The 16,189-nt window shown below is 41.4% G+C and overlaps 1 protein-coding gene across 1 annotated transcript in view; it reads left to right on the top strand.

Annotated features, from left to right (window-relative positions):
* Nucleotides 1-16,189, top strand: part of LOC124798953 — a 356,047-nt gene that overhangs the window by 77,843 nt on the left and 262,015 nt on the right. Inside the window, exon 4 of the mRNA XM_047262487.1 lies at nucleotides 9,860-10,003. Within this exon, the coding sequence (XP_047118443.1) occupies nucleotides 9,860-10,003 (144 nt within the window). The remainder of the gene's footprint in view (nucleotides 1-9,859; nucleotides 10,004-16,189) is intronic.

The following is a 16,189-nucleotide window of genomic DNA, read 5'->3' as shown; positions in this document are numbered from 1 at the left end:
GGAGGTATACTTGGAAAATATCGGGAGATACGGAAATATATCAGCTAGATTACATCTTCGTCAGGTAGAATTTCAAAAGTCAGATACTGAATTGTAAGGCGTATCCAGGCGCAGATTTAGAAACAGATCACAATTTAGTAGTGATGAAGAGCGCGTTGAAGTTTAAAAGGGTTGTGAGGAAGAGTCAATGAGCAAACCAGTGGCATACGCTTGACGTTGACGCTTGACGTTCTCAGAGGCTACAGATACTGCGATAAGATTCGCTCAGTGGTTATTTCAGTTGAAGAGGAATGAGTATCTCTAGAAATAACAGCCACAGAAGCTGGAAAGAGAAACATACAAAATACCACAAAGATAGATGTGAAGAAACCATGGGTGGCAGAAGAAATACTTCACTTGGTGGATGAAAGAAGGAAGTACAAAAATGTTCAGGAAATACAGGAAAACTGAAATACAAGTCAATTAGGAATGAAATAAATAGGAAACGCAAGAAAGCTAAGGTGAAATGGCTGTATGACAAATGTAAAGAAAGCTTAGAAGAAATGATTATCGGAAGGCCTGACTCATCATACAGAAACGTCAGAACAACCTCTGGTAAAATTAGATGCAAGGGTGACAACATTAAGAGTGCAATGGGAATTCCACTGTTAAATGCAGAGGAGAGAGCGGGTGGTTAGAAAGTTTACATTAAAGGCCTGTTTGAGAGGTAAGACATGTTTGATAACGTGATAGAAGAATAAACAGGAATTGGAATGGTGGAGATAGGAACCCCCAGTATTAGAATCAGAACATAAAAGAGCTTTGGAGGACTTAAGATCGAATATGACAAAACGGGTTGCTAAAATGTCATTAGAATTTCTTATTCGTCTAGGGAAGTGGCAACAAAACGACTGTTTACCCAGGTGTGTAGAAGGTATGAGTCTGGCAATATATCACGTGGCTTTTGGTAAAATACCATCCACACAATTCAAAAGACCCCAAAATATGACAAATGCGGGAAGTGGCAAACAATCAGCTTAATAGCTGATGCATCCAAACTGCCTACAAGACTTAGTACTGAAGAATAGCAAAGAAAATTGAGGATGTCCTGGCTGACAATCTGCTGGTCGTTAGGAAAGCCAATGGTACCATTCTGACGTTGCGGTTGCTAACGGCGACAAGACTACAGATAAAGCAAAACAAGTTGTAGGATTTTTCGACCTGGAAAAAGCTTTCAACACTGTAAATTGGAGCAAGATGTTCGAAATTCCTACAAAGAAGGGGTTAGCTATAGCGAAAGATGGGTAATACACAATATGTACAAGAGGCAAGAGGGAACAATAAGAGTGGAAGACCAAAAACAAAGCGCTCGCACTAACAATGATGCAAGAACGGGATGTAGTCTTTCGCCCCTACGGTTCAATCTAAACGTCCAAGAATCAATGACAGAAATAAAAGAAAGGTTCAAGAATGGAATAAAAATATGAGATGAATGGATATTAATGATGAGAGTCGATATGACGTTACTATACTCAGTGAAAGTGAATAATAATTACAGGATTTACTGGATGGAATGAAAAGTCTAATGACTACAGTGTACTAATTGAGAGTAAATCGAAGAAAGGCGAAAATAATGAGAACCATCAGGAATGAGAACAGTGAGAAACTTAACACCAGGCTTGGTGATCACGGAGCAGATTGTGTCAAGGAATTCTGCTACGTAGACAGCAAAATAATCAATCACTGACGAAGCAAGTAGGACATAAAAAGCAGACTAGCAGTGGTAAACGAGCATTCCTGGCTAAGAGAAGTCTACTTGTATCAATCACAGGCCTTAATCTGAGGAAGAAGTGTCTGAGAATGTACGTTTGGAGCACAGCTCTATATGGTAGTGAAACATGCACTATGGGAAAACCGGAAAAGAAGAGAATCGACGCATTTGAGGTGTGGTGATACAGAAAAATGTTGAAAGTTATGTGAACTAATAAGATAGAGAATGAGGAGGTTCTGTGGAGAATCGACGAGGAAGGGAATATATGGAAAACATTCACAAGAAAATGGAACAGCATGATAGGACATCTCCCCTTAAGACATGACAGAATAACTTCCATGGTACTAGAGAGGGCTACAGAGGATAAAAGCCGCAGAGGGAGAAAGAGACTGGAATACACCCAGAAAATAACTAAGAAAGCAGGTAGCATGTGCTACTCTAGGACGAAAATTTGGCATAGTATAGGAATCCTGTGCGGGCTGCATCAGCCTGTCAGAAGACTGATGACTCAAACATAAAAAACATAAAAAAATTATAAGTCAACATTTTCTCCGACATAAATCCCTTAAATTAACTATCAGTCTCAAAAAGAGAGGACGTAATTGTCGATGGTGGTATTTCACTTCTTATCCAGTTTAATTGGAAACTCCTTGCTTTTCACTGTCGTAAAACAAGACTGCAAATCGACCGATCTTAGGCTTGGATACGAACGGAGAGACAGTCAAACTGTTCGTGAGCGGTCTATTAGAATCTTATTTGGGCGTAGCATTTGGCTAGCGAATTTAGTCCTAAGTTCTCATTAACAGTTTTGCGACACAGTTGGTCGATTTTTTTCTGTGCATCCATATACCAGTGTGGGTAGCTGCGCATTTTTTTCAGTCGTCAGTCTTCTGGCTTGTTCGTTGCGGCCCACCACAAATTACTCTCCTGTATCAACCTTTTCATCTCAGAGTAGCAATTGCAGCCTACGTCCTCAGTTATTGGCTTGATTTATTCCAGTCTGTCTTTCTCTACAATTTTTACCCTCTGCAGCGTCCTCTAGGACCACAGAAGTATTTCCTTATGTCTTAAAAGATGTCCCACCATTCTGTCCCTTCTTTATATTAGTGTTTCCCGTGTATTGCTTCCCTCGCCGATTCTGCGGAGAACCTCCTCATTCCCTACATTTCCAGTACACCTAATTTTCAACATTCGTGGCTTCTCAAAGGCTTCGCTTCTCTTCTTTTCCGACTTTCCCACCGTCAGCGTCTGACTACCATGGGTAGCGAGTTGATTACTGATATCACTATTCAGAAAAAAGTTATAGTTGCGAATGGAAAGGAATCTGTCATAACTGATTCTGATAGGCAAGCTGCGTGCATTTTATTAGATTATGATCGCCATTATAGGTCAGAATGATAGTGTTCCACATAGAAGCATATACAAATCGAGGTAGCATTTCATATCTCAGAACTTTTCCGAGAATAACACCGGATTTGTAGATGACATGAGTCTTTTAATCCACTGAGCTCGAATGCGATAGGTCAAATATAAAACAGTCACCTGCTATTTCTGCCGTTAAGTCTCTTTTGCTTTTTCTACCCTGAGAACTGACATAGTTCCCTTAGCTTCTTGGAGCGTTTGTTAACGGTCAGTTCACTGAGGGAGGGCGAACAGGCGTTCATATATCTACATGGTAAAGGACCTTAGTATTGACTCCCAAACTTTTGGATGAACATAAACCGACTTCTGATTCCACGACCCGGTACGTGTCGACCACTTACAATATTCCCTACACGTGACGATTGAAAAGTTTCTTTGACCTTGAACACCTCTAGAAATGAGTTCCACATTCATTCTTACCGCTAAACAGCACTGCAGCGACAAAATTAGCACCGGCCGCTGTGGTCGAGCGGTTCTAGGCACTTCAGTCCGGAACCGAGCTTCTGCTACGTCGCAGGTTCGAATCCTGCCTTGGACATGGATGTGTGTGATGTCCTTAGGTTAGTTAGGTTTAAGTAGTTCTAAGTCTAGGGGACTGATGACCTCATATGTTAAGTCCCATAGTGTTTAGAACCATTTGAAACATTTTCTTCTTGTCCTTCTTCTTCCTGCATTAGTTACATTTATCTGCTTAGTGCTACCCTTGGGGAGAAAATTCTTGACGGTTATAGCCACCCTGCGAACTTGAAAATTCATGAGGAACATTCTGTTATGTGTCATCTTTCCAAAAACTTCCTCAAAGCCACATTTATTCTATTGAAAGGATTCCACTCTGTTATACTGACGTAAGATTAAACATCATCTGATGGATAAAAAAAAGTGGGACTTCCCTAAGGTCAACAAAAGCGCATAATAATACTGGGTTTTACAAAACACAGGGCATTACAAAATATTCAGTGAAGTTAATCATCCCAATCGATATTAGGCTATCTTCTGCTACCGCAATGCAGATGGTATCACTCGTTTAGCAGATGAAATAGACATCAGGATAAAAATGAGCTACACACTGACATAAACACAGTACACCTTGAAATTAAATTCACATTGAGGAAAAAGCATACATACAACTAAATTGATACGAGTCAATATAAACAGAATCATCGTCTAACACAATTTTGGAATATAAAGGAAATCCGTAAGCACAATAGCAACCACTCACAACCTGTCAATCACTCACGGACTTATAGATATTAAAGTCTTATATATACACTACGCAGACTTAACACATACTCAATTGTACACATTAACTAAACACAATATCTGATCATCTGACAGGATGGGTACCACATACAAGTAATAAGTAAGGTAAGCAACAAAATGAAAGAGCAAATTAAAGAGGCACAAACCATGGATAAATTACTGCCACGACAAAGAGCCAGTAACAACGTAACAGTCACAGAGAACACATATAACAGGAACACATTTCAACAAACACTGCGTTGCACCTGTTTGCATACAGAAACATGAACGACATCATAGTGGGGAACACTCTGAAGAAACAAAGGCTACAGAGTATGTCACACGAACAACACAGTTCAGAAAAAACACAAACAGCACAACTACAGCCTAATTTAGCAAAGCTAGACTCTGTTAATTAACTTGAAGTTCATACCAGTCTGTTGAAATAGGTCAACATTCAAGAATTTTTAGACAAGGTATTCTGAGTACCTCAAAATGAAATTGATAATGATCTGATGGCTTGCTCTCACTCACTCTCTCTCTCTCTCTCTCTCTCTCTCTCTCTCTCTCTCTCCCTCTCCCTCTCGCTCTCATACACACACACACACACACACAGATTTCTTCCGTTTACTTTGCAGATGACACGCTGTCAAGTCATGAAAAGCCGTATTAGCAAGCCGAACTGTGCAAGCCCACTTGCAGCTGAACAATAAAAACAAAATTAAAAATGGACACAGTATAGTATTTAGGGCCACAACTTAGAAAAACAAATATGAATTTATTAATGGGGCCTGCAGAAGGTACCATATTGGTGTCGAAAACGTATGAATAAATAGACAAAAGAAACACATTGTGTTCTGCAGTAAATGTGCAAAAAAGTAAACACAATTACAAAATGATTACCCGATATTACAAGACTATTATCTTTTACATGAATGAAGATAGAAACATGAGGTATATTTTAACCTCATATCGAAACTAAAAAATCATTTTTTAATATTTAGTTTTTGTGGCATTCAACAGCCATTAAGTAATTCGAAAAACACATTTTAACCATCACGTATTTTCAATTGAACCTTATCATCTATCGACTTCGGTCGTGGACCATCTTCACACGATAGCTAACAGAAGGACAAAATAGAACAAGTAACGGACACGAAAAAATATAAAATGCAAAATTCAAAATAGGTGCATAGGCATAATCTGTTCATGAATATTTACGTGGCGAAATCGTAAGAATAAACTGATGATAAACACTTACGAGGCAAAAGCAGATCGGGTGAATACATAAATCATTTTCTTTTCTGACTGATATAAAATCCAAATCGTCATAACAGGTAGAAGAAAAGGACACTACATGTTCCACCAAGCCAAACAGAAATTTTTTTAAAGTAACAATAGTTAACGTAATGACGTACAAAAAGATAAGGATCTAAAGAGGTAAGAGCTGTGCAGTGCACACTCTGTAATATAAGTGAAGGACCATATTAAAACAGTCCGCCGACACATATCAAAGTTCACACCTATAACGAGCTGTCAACTGATAAGAGGTAGGTTGAATGTCTTTAGCAGACATCACAGTCATTATAAGATACAAGCAAAAGTGAAAGTGACGTCACATTTTAGAGACCGTTAACAGTCTTATATTTCACTTCCTACTTTGTTGGCGTTTCATGTCGAGTAATGTGTCTTCCAGAAATATTCTATCTAGCTCTTATCCACTGTCAGCTGGCCGTAGATATGAACTTTGACCACATGTCCACATATAGTTTTTATATGGTCCTTGACTTATACTACAGAAGCTACACTGTACAACTCTTACCTCTTTCGCTTTACATCTTTTTATACATTAGGTTAACTGTTGTTACGTTGACCATACTTATATTAGACGTTTGTGGAACTTGTGATGTTCTTTTCGTATATCTATTTTGACAGTTTGGGGTTTCTGTCAGCAAGAAAACAAAGTGATTTATGTATTCGGCTGATCTGCTTTTGCCTCCTACGTATTCACGATCAGATTATGCCTTTGTACCTTTTACGAGTTCTGTATCTGTTCCATTTTGTACTTTTGGTAGACATCCTGTGTAGATGGACCACGACCGAAACCGATAGATGGTAAGGTTCAAACGGTAACAGCTGATGGATGAAATGCGTTTTATCGAGCCTTTTTTTGCCTGTTGTTCGTTGTCGGACCATGGAGTGCCTGTCTCACTGGCTCATTCATTACCCAAAGTGCATCGAGTCGAGTTGGCGTTAACACGGAAAGAAAATGCGTTTTGCACTCTCCGTTTCAAACAATGCGTAGTTCAGCTGTACCTGTACACTTTGACATAATTACAGCACTGCCCTCTCCCCCCCCCCCCCCCCCAGCTAGTGGAAACGTATTAAACCACTAAGCAATGGTACCGTTAGTTTCAAGGTTGGCTCTTACGTATGGTCGCTTGACCTTACGGTATGGGGACGCCGTCTATTTAGCTCCTCTTCCAACAATGAGTGATCTTCGACACCTTATGCAAGTGGAAGCGAAGGCAGAAAAGCTGCAAGCTGTATGTTCGTAAGAGTATAGGACAATTTTCAAAAAGTTCGAATGTTTTCCATATGATCGATGGAGTTAAAGTCAACATTTGTGAAATATGAATCAAAAGCTTATCTCTAACGTAATTGCAAAGAGTATCACGGAGCTGCATGTACGTACATACCCTTGCAAAGCGAGTGGTTCTCCTGCTGATGATGCTTTTGTTGTCTGACCTCTTGACAGTGAGAATTACAACGACTTGTCAAGGACACTTGAATTCAATCCACCCGAATATTAGTTTCACGATTTGATGGAGGGGGGAAGGAACGGCTACCTTCACTTTTTGGATGTGTTCGTCAGGGAGAAATATGTGTCTTCTGAAATTTTCCCGGCGTATTTCTTCTTCTAATAATTTCCGGGTATGCAGCCGGATCCCGTCGACATTCTGCCACGATATTTCGGCATAAATACCGCGGCTGCACCTGGGCTCTTCAGTAGTTGTGTACTCACCTGATGATGGCCGGACGTCTCTGGGCCGAAATATCGTGGCAGAATGTCGACGGGATCCGGCTGCATACCTGGAAATTATTAGAGGGAGAAATACGTTTGCACGTTGGGTCATGGCGTTCATAGGGAACCTACTCAAACTGACTTGTTTCTACAGGCTGATAGTTGGTCACCATTAGGTTCAGCGTCATGGGAAACTTCGTATTTTGGTCCACAGCACCCACGTCACTTCAGACCCTGAGAGTTAGTCAGCTGAAAACCCATCTTGAGGTCACCTTTCGCCAGAATGGATATAGTGGAAGATAAGTAGTGCGTTGCGCTATCGATAAACCGTGCACCGGATGAGTAATGATCATACCGATTGGCACCATGTTTCGCGGCCTTTCTTCTGCCTTAGGCAGGGAACATTTGCAACGAGACTGGTGGTGTGGAAATACAATGAGAAATGCGTTTTTTGGTTCTCTAAGATTACAGTCCTCGTTGGTGCCATTAACGACATTCTACACTTTCTTAAGGCGGGTGTCTATAGTTTTCCTTGCATTTGGAGCATGTCATATATTGGTCAGACCATCAGGACTATGGAGGACCGGATTAGTGAGCGTAAGCGCCACACACGCTTTCTTCAACCAAGGAAATTAGTTATTGCAAAATTTGGCTTAAATGGCTCTGAGCACTATGGGACTTAACATCTGAGGTCATTCGTCCCCTAAAACTTAGAACTACTTAAACCTAACTAACCTAAGGACATCACAAACATCCACGCCCGAGGCAGGATTCGAACCTGCGACCGTAGCGGTCGCGCGGTTCCAGACTGAAGCGCCTAGAACCACTCGGTTATTAAGGTCGGCTTAGTTATTGCAGAAAGTTGTCTTCTCACCGGCCACATTGCGCAATATAACAACACGGCGATTCTAACAAGCACTTCCACCTCCTGGCATAGTGTTATTAAGAAAGCATCTGAAATCAAATGATTAAGTAACCTTTTAAATAGAGAGGAAGTTTTTTAATTAAATTTCCTGTGGAATCCTAGTGTCTCCCTTACGAAAAAGAAAGGAAGAGAGAGTTAACGCTACCAGCCCCGTTGTTCAGTAATTGTCACCATAAATAACTTCTGGCGTCGGTTATCTTTGGTTTTGTGGTGGCGCTAGTGTTAACAGCGCGCGCACGTGCGTATGCGTACGTGTTTGTTTGTTTTATCTTCTCATAATTACTGTGCAACCCGATGTTTTAAATTCTCTTGAGCAGCGCTTACATGCTGCAGTTTTGTCTTGAATACGACAGGGTGGTCACCTGTCGAAATATGTAAAAGAAATGGTAATATTGCCTTGAAAATGTCAGGGTAGCCACCTCTCAATCAGTTTGTGACGACGTCACCCTTCTGCGTTCTCGTTACCAATCTGAACACTGTATCTGGTGGAAGAAACTCAGGTCTCACATTCTTCTGCAAGTTCTATGCGTAGATTAAAATTTACTCGCAAGTTTTTATCTTTCTCGTGTGGAAAAATCGGTCTTATGAAACGTGATGATTACTTTTTAAAAATTCTACGCAAGTGTAACTTCTAAACCGTAAGACAGTCGGCTGCAGTGTAGCGCCTTCTGCATCTCTGCGAAGGAGGGGGAATACCGGGTGATGAAAAAGTCAGTATAAATTTGAAAACTTAATAAACCACGGAATAATGTAGACAGAAAGGTAAAAATTGACACACATGCTTGGAATGACATGGGGTTTTATTAGAACCCAAAAAAAAGCAAAGTTTACAAACTGTCCGACAAATGCGCGTCGGTTGGTAATGATAGTGTGCTTAGCCGCCACTTTCGTCATGCTTGGCCTCCCAGGTCCCCAGACCTCAGTCCGTGCAATTATGGGCTTTGGGTTACCTGAAGTCACAAGTGTATCGTGATCGACCGACATCTCTAGGGATGCTGAAAGACAACATCCGACGACAATGCTTCACCATAACTCCGGACATGCTTTACAGTGCTGTTCACAACTTTATTCCTCGACTACAGCTATTGTTGAGGAATGATAGTGGACATATGGACCATTTCGTGTAATGAACGTCATCTTTGCTTTGTCTTTCTTTGTTCTGCTAATTATTGCTATTCTGATCAGATGAAGCGCCATCTGTCGGACAGTTTTTGAACTTTTGTATTTTTTTGGTTCTAATAAAACCTCATGTCATTCCGAGCATGTGTGTCTATTTGTACCTGTCTATCTACATTATTCCGTGATTTATTCAGTTTTCAAATTTATACTGACTTTTTGAGCACCCGGTAGATACAGTTTCAACACAGTGGTTCGATCTCCTATGTACGTGACAGCTGTCAGAGCCTGATTAATCGACATCGCCCCTCAGAACAAGAAGTTAAGTTATATGTAGCGTGCAGTTCTTTTTGACCCTGGAGGCGCGCCCGTCGTGTTGCAGCTGCGACGGCGGCTTCCTGCAGCTGGTGGATGGCCCGCGGCCGGTGCCCCGGGCGACGCACTCCCAGGTCTGCGGGGGCAACGAGCGCTTCACACCGCCCGTCGTCCTCTTCGCCGACAAGGGGCCTGCCTCCCTCATCTTCCAGTGAGTACCCCACACAGAGCCTCACTAGCAATGCCTGCTCAAGGCATCTTTCAACAGAGAATAAATGTAGCATCCAAGAAGTAGACTCGCTCTTCGTGGCCGTATCTTTTGCTGTTCTGGAAGCATCAAAAGAGTGAAAGCTTCGCTGACTACTTCGATCCTTGTAACGTTGCTGCTTGTGTATTCTGCAGCAAATGAGACGAGGCAAGGTGGAACGGAATGAATTTTCACTCTACACACAAATGTACACTGGTTTAAAGCTTCCTGGAATATTAAAATTGTAGCCCGGCGTGGGACTCGAAATCGGGACCATTGGCTTTCGTCGGCAAGTGATCTACCGACTAAGTTACCCAAGCGCGACTCACTATCCGTTCTTGGCTTGGGTAGCAGTGTCAGAAGAGTTGTTGTTGTTGTGGTCTTCAGTCTTGAGACTGGTTTGATGCAGCTCTCCATGCTACTCTATCCAGTGCAAGCTTCTTCATCTCCCAGTACCTACTGCAACCTACATCCTTCTGAATCTGCTTAGTGTATTGATCTCTTGGTCTCCCTCTACGATTTTTACCCTCCACGCTGCCCTCCAATGCTAAATTTGTGATCCCTTGGTGCCTCAAAACATGTCCTACCAACCGATCCCTTCTTCTAGTCCAGTTGTGCCACAATCTTCTCTTCTCCCCAATCCTATTCAATACCTCCTCATTAGTTACGTGATCTACCCACCTTATCTTCAGCATTCTTCTGTAGCACCACATTTCGAAAGCTTCTATTCTCTTCTTGTCCAAACTGGTTATCGTCCACGTTTCACTTCCATACATGGCTACACTCCATACAAATACTTTCAGAAACGACTTCCTCACACTTAAATCTATACTCGATGTTAACAAATTTCTCTTCTTCAGAAACGATTTCCTTGCCATTGCCAGTCTACTTTTTATATCCTCTCTACTTCGACCATCATCAGTTATTTTACTCCCTAAATAGCAAAACTCCTTTACTACTTTAAGTGTCTCATTTCCTAATCTAATTCCCTCAGCATTACCCGATTTAATTTTACTACATTCCATTATCCTCGTTTTGCTTTTGTTGATGTTCATCTTATATCCTCCTTTCAAGACACTATCCATTCCGTTCAACTGCTCTTCCAAGTCCTTTGCTGTCTCTGACAGAATTACAATGTCATCGGCGAACCTCAAAGTTTTTACTTCTTCTCCATGAATTTTAATACCTACTCCAAATTTTTCTTTTGTTTCCTTTACTGCTTGCTCAATATACAGATTGAATAACATCGGGGAGAGGCTACAACCCTGTCTCACTCCTTTCCCAAACACTGCTTCCCTTTCATGCCCCTCGACTCTTATAACTGCGATCTGGTTTCTATACAAATTGTAAATAGCCTTTCGCTCCCTGTATTTCACCCCTGCCACCTTCAGAATTTGAAAGAGAGTGTTCAGGTTAACGTTGTCAAAAGCATTCTCTAAGTCTACGAATGCTAGAAACGTAGGTTTGCCTTTTCTTAATCTTTCTTCTAAGATAAGTCGTAAGGTTAGTATTGCCTCACGTGTTCCAACATTTCTACGGAATCCAGACTGATCTTCCCCGAGGTCCGCTTCTACCAGTTTTTCCATTCGTCTGTAAAGAATTCGCGTTAGTATTTTACAGCTGTGACTTATTAAACTGATAGTTCGGTAATTTTCACATCTGTCAACACCTGCTTTCTTTGGGATTGGAATTATTATATTCTTCTTGAAGTCTGTGGGTATTTCGCCTGTCTCATACATCTTGCTCACCAGATGGTAGAGTTTTGTCATGACTGGCTCTCCCAAGGCCATCAGTAGTTCTAATGGAACGTTGTCTACTCCCGGGGCCTTGTTTCGACTCAGGTCTTTCAGTGCTCTGTCAAACTCTTCACGCAGTATCTTATCTCCCATTTCATCTTCATCTACATCCTCGTCCATTTCCATAATATTGTCCTCAAGTACATGCCCTTGTATAAACCCTCTATATACTCCTTCCACCTTTCTGCCTTCCCTTCTTTGCTTAGAACTGGGTTGCCATCTGAGCTCTCGATATTCATACAAATGGTTCTCTTCTCTCCAAAGGTCTCTTTAATTTTCCTGTAGGCAGCATCTATCTTACCCCTAGTGAGACAAGCCTCTACATCCTTACATTTGTCCTCTAGCCATCCCTGCTTAGCCATTTTGCACTTCCTGTCGATCTCATTTTTGAGACGTTTGTATTCTTTTTTGCCTGCTTCATTTACTGCATTTTTATATTTTCTCCTTTCATCAACTAAATTCAATATTTCTTCTGTTGCCCAAGGATTTCTATTAGCCCTCGTCTTTTTACCTACTTGATCCTCTGCTGCCTTCACTACTTCATCCCTCAGAGCTACCCATTCTTCTTCTACTGTTTTTCTTTCCCCCATTCCTGTCAATTGTTCCCTTATGCTCTCCCTGAAACTCTCTACAACCTCTGGTTCTTTCAGTTTATCCAGGTCCCATCTCCTTAAAATACCACCTTTTTGCAGTTTCTTCAGTTTCAATCTGCAGTTCATAACCAATAGATTGTGGTCAGAATCCACATCTGCCCCTGGAAATGTCTTACAATTTAAAACCTGGTTCCTAAATCTCTGTCTTACCATTATATAATCTATCTGATACTTTTTAGTATCTCCAGGATTCTTCCAGGTATACAACCTTCTTTTATGATTCTTGAACCAAGTGTTAGCTATGATTAAGTTATGCTCTGTGCAAAATTCTACAAGGCGGCTTCCTCTTTCATTTCTTCACCCCAATCCATATTCACCTACTATGTATCCTTCTCTCCCTTTTCCTACTGACGAATTCCAGTCACCCATGACTATTAAATTTTCGTCTCCCTTCACTACCTGAATAATTTCTTTTATCTCGTCATACATTTCATCAATTTCTTCATCATCTGCAGAGCTAGTTGGCATATAAACTTGTACTACTGTAGTAGGCATGGGCTTTGTGTCTATCTTGGCCACAATAATGCGTTCACTATGCTGTTTGTAGTAGCTAACCCGCACTCCTATTTTTTTATTCATTATTAAACCTACTCCTGCATTACCCCTATTTGATTTTGTATTTATAACCCTGTAATCACCTGACCAGAAGTCTTGTTCCTCCTGCCACCGAACTTCACTAATTCCCACTATATCTAACTTAAACCTATCCATTTCCCTTTTTAAATTTTCTAACCTACCTGCCCGATTAAGGGATCTGACATTCCACGCTCCGATCCGTAGAATGCCAGTTTTCTTTCTCCTGATAACGACGTCCTCTTGAATAGTCCCCGCCCGGAGATCCGAATGGGGGACTATTTTACCTCCGGAATATTTTACCCAAGAGGACGTCATCATCATTTAATCATACAGTAAAGCTGCATGTCCTCGGGAAAAATTACGGCTGTAGTTTCCCCTTGCTTGCAGCCGTTCGCAGTACCAGCACAGCAAGGCCGTTTTGGTTAATGTTACAAGGCCAGATCAGTCAATCATCCAGACTGTTGCCCCTGCAACTACTGAAAAGGCTGCTGCCCCTCTTCAGGAACCACATGTTTGTCTGGCCTCTCAACAGATACCCCTCCGTTGTGGTTGCACCTACGGTACGGCCATCTGTATCGCTGAGGCACGCAAGCCTCCCCACCAACGGCAAGGTCCATGGTTCGTGTGGGGGGGGGGGGGGGGGTCAGAAGAGTAGAAGAGTACATGACCGCAAAAGAGAAAAATCCCAAGCTCTAATTTCCGTCCGGCACACAGTTTTAATCCACCAGGACGTTTCAAAATAGCGCAAACTCCCCACCACAGTAAAAAGTAATTGTGTAGAAATTGCTCCTGGCTGTGGCTGAGCCATTTCCGTGAAATATCCTTTTTTTTCAGGAGTTCTAGTGCCGCAAGGTATGTAGAGGAACTTGAGTGAAGTTTGGAGGACAGGAGTCGAGGTACTGGCGGAAGCATACGTGTGGGGATGGGTCGTGAGGAGCACTTGCGTATTTCGATCGTTAGAGCACTTCGCCACAACAGGCAGAGGTTCTAAATTCGAGTTCCGGCCATGAGTACGGTTTCAATCTGCCAGAATATTTAGATGTGGAATAAATTATGAGGAGAAGACGAGAAGTACGGAATTGACGAATATACCACAACAGCTAAAAGAACAGGTTGCAACAAACGTGAATACGAAAGAATACAAGATTACAGTTTATATCCACCGAGAGCCAATCTTTTTACTATGCTGGTCGACTTGTTTATGTAGGAAACAATGAATTAAAGGAAAGTATCAGAACCGAGATGATAACTCACGGTTAAAACATATGAATGATAAAATTCTCTATTGAAATTGCCATCCTAAGTGAATGTGAGGAAGAATGATGACATGTTAAATCAATAAACAGTCGTCCATTAAACAGCAAATCATATTTCTAGTACTCATGTGGAAGACCTAATACTTTTACTCTTTGTAGGTAACCGTCACTTTTCACTCCATGCATGCAATCTAAGTCATTTTACAATTCATTTCGATCTGCTGATGTCCTTACTGACGGTAAGCGACATCATCGTCTGTAAACAATATATGAAGGCTACTAATATTGTCTCCTAAATATAAAATCTTGATTAAGAACAACAAAGAGCGTAACTTATGTGTAGGAGATACAACTTTGTTTGCACTAGCTGACTTATTGTCAGATATACGAACTGTGACCTTTCTGACAGGATATCGCGAATGCAGTCGCCCAATCGAAATGATACGTCAGAGGCACGCTAGCTGATTAGAAACCACATACGGCGAGCAGTATCGTAGGGCTTCCGAAAATCTAGAAATATGCAATCAGCTCGAGATTTCCTTTCGATAGCGTTCTTAAATAAATGGGAATTTTATGAGCCAGCTGCTTTAGGTTTCACTTGAAAATTTGTGACCGGATCTCGACTCAAACTAGCTTTTCTAGAAGTGTTGCCTTAACCACCTCGGCGACCTGGACACGCCGCCACACCTCCCATCCTACTCAAAATCCGATATTCTCCTACCCACTACGTTGTGAGCCCGTCCATTTTTCCCGTTCCTTGCAGATTCACGGAATTCGCGCGTGGGAACGAACTATGATATGCATCCGCACTGAAATAGTCGTACGCCCGTCAAGGCGTATCTATACGACTGCATGTATGGCGTCTGTTCTTTCGGCCATGAAACTGGATAGCATTCCTTATTTCATGTAAATAAAGAGCTCTTTGTCTTTCACAAGAACAGTATTTTCTCAATACGTGCTGGTTATCGGCTGTAGATCGTTGCCTTTAAGATATTTCGTGATGTTTGAACCGAAATCAGCGACAGAGTTGCAAAAATACTGAACCCTGTCAAGAACCTGGAGTACATAAGCGGCAGAGGAGTACAGGCACAGAGAACATCCCTCCCAAAAACTAGTAGTAACAAACACTTCAGAATTGCGGATATGGATCTCATCACTATACGGAAAATATTGAACTATGTGAAAACCTAAAAACCTAAAAGTCAATGTTAAGCGACTTTTTGTATAAAGAGAGAAGCTTGCTAGATGCGTTGTTATAAAAGAGTGTTGAAAATTAAAGTGACTTATAAGAAACAGGGACAAAAGGCATCTGCTGGAACCACTAATTAAAACAAAGGACAGCGTTAAATCTCCAAGAAATAACTTCTGTGACGTTACAGGAGCCGCTGAGAATAAAATTAGTTGCAAAGAAGATTGGAATATGTACAACAAATAACCGAGGTTAAGAGATTATCAGAGATATGAAAAGTGAATTGAGCTGATTGTCGTTGAGGCATATCAATTCACGAAATTTGTTATCACAAAATTTCTCCCCAAAATGCCTAAATAATTTGTTTTCTCCCATTTACGTACGTTGAAATGACTACTGTAAAAACGTAGGAGACAATGAAGCTCGCGCCAAGAAAATGTGGATGCTGATTTTCCACTTGTGCTATTCTGGAGTACAACAATAGACAAATTGACAGTGGGTTGACGATCCCTACGTTAAATACCTAAGTGTGAATTGCTAAGTGATCATGTAGATGTAGGTGCGGGCTACAAGAATTACACAGCGCTGCGCTGTAGATATTTCTTCCATTTCACCAAAGAAACTCCTGGGTTTCCGTGGACTGCTTGAGTCCGCCATCCGGGCTGCGTGGCTCCCGCCAT

This window comes from Schistocerca piceifrons, chromosome 5 (assembly GCF_021461385.2).
Source record: "Schistocerca piceifrons isolate TAMUIC-IGC-003096 chromosome 5, iqSchPice1.1, whole genome shotgun sequence".
NCBI classification, from domain to species: domain Eukaryota; kingdom Metazoa; phylum Arthropoda; class Insecta; order Orthoptera; family Acrididae; genus Schistocerca; species Schistocerca piceifrons.
Note: the sequence above shows the minus strand (reverse complement) of the source record. Positions and strands in the feature narration are given on the sequence as shown.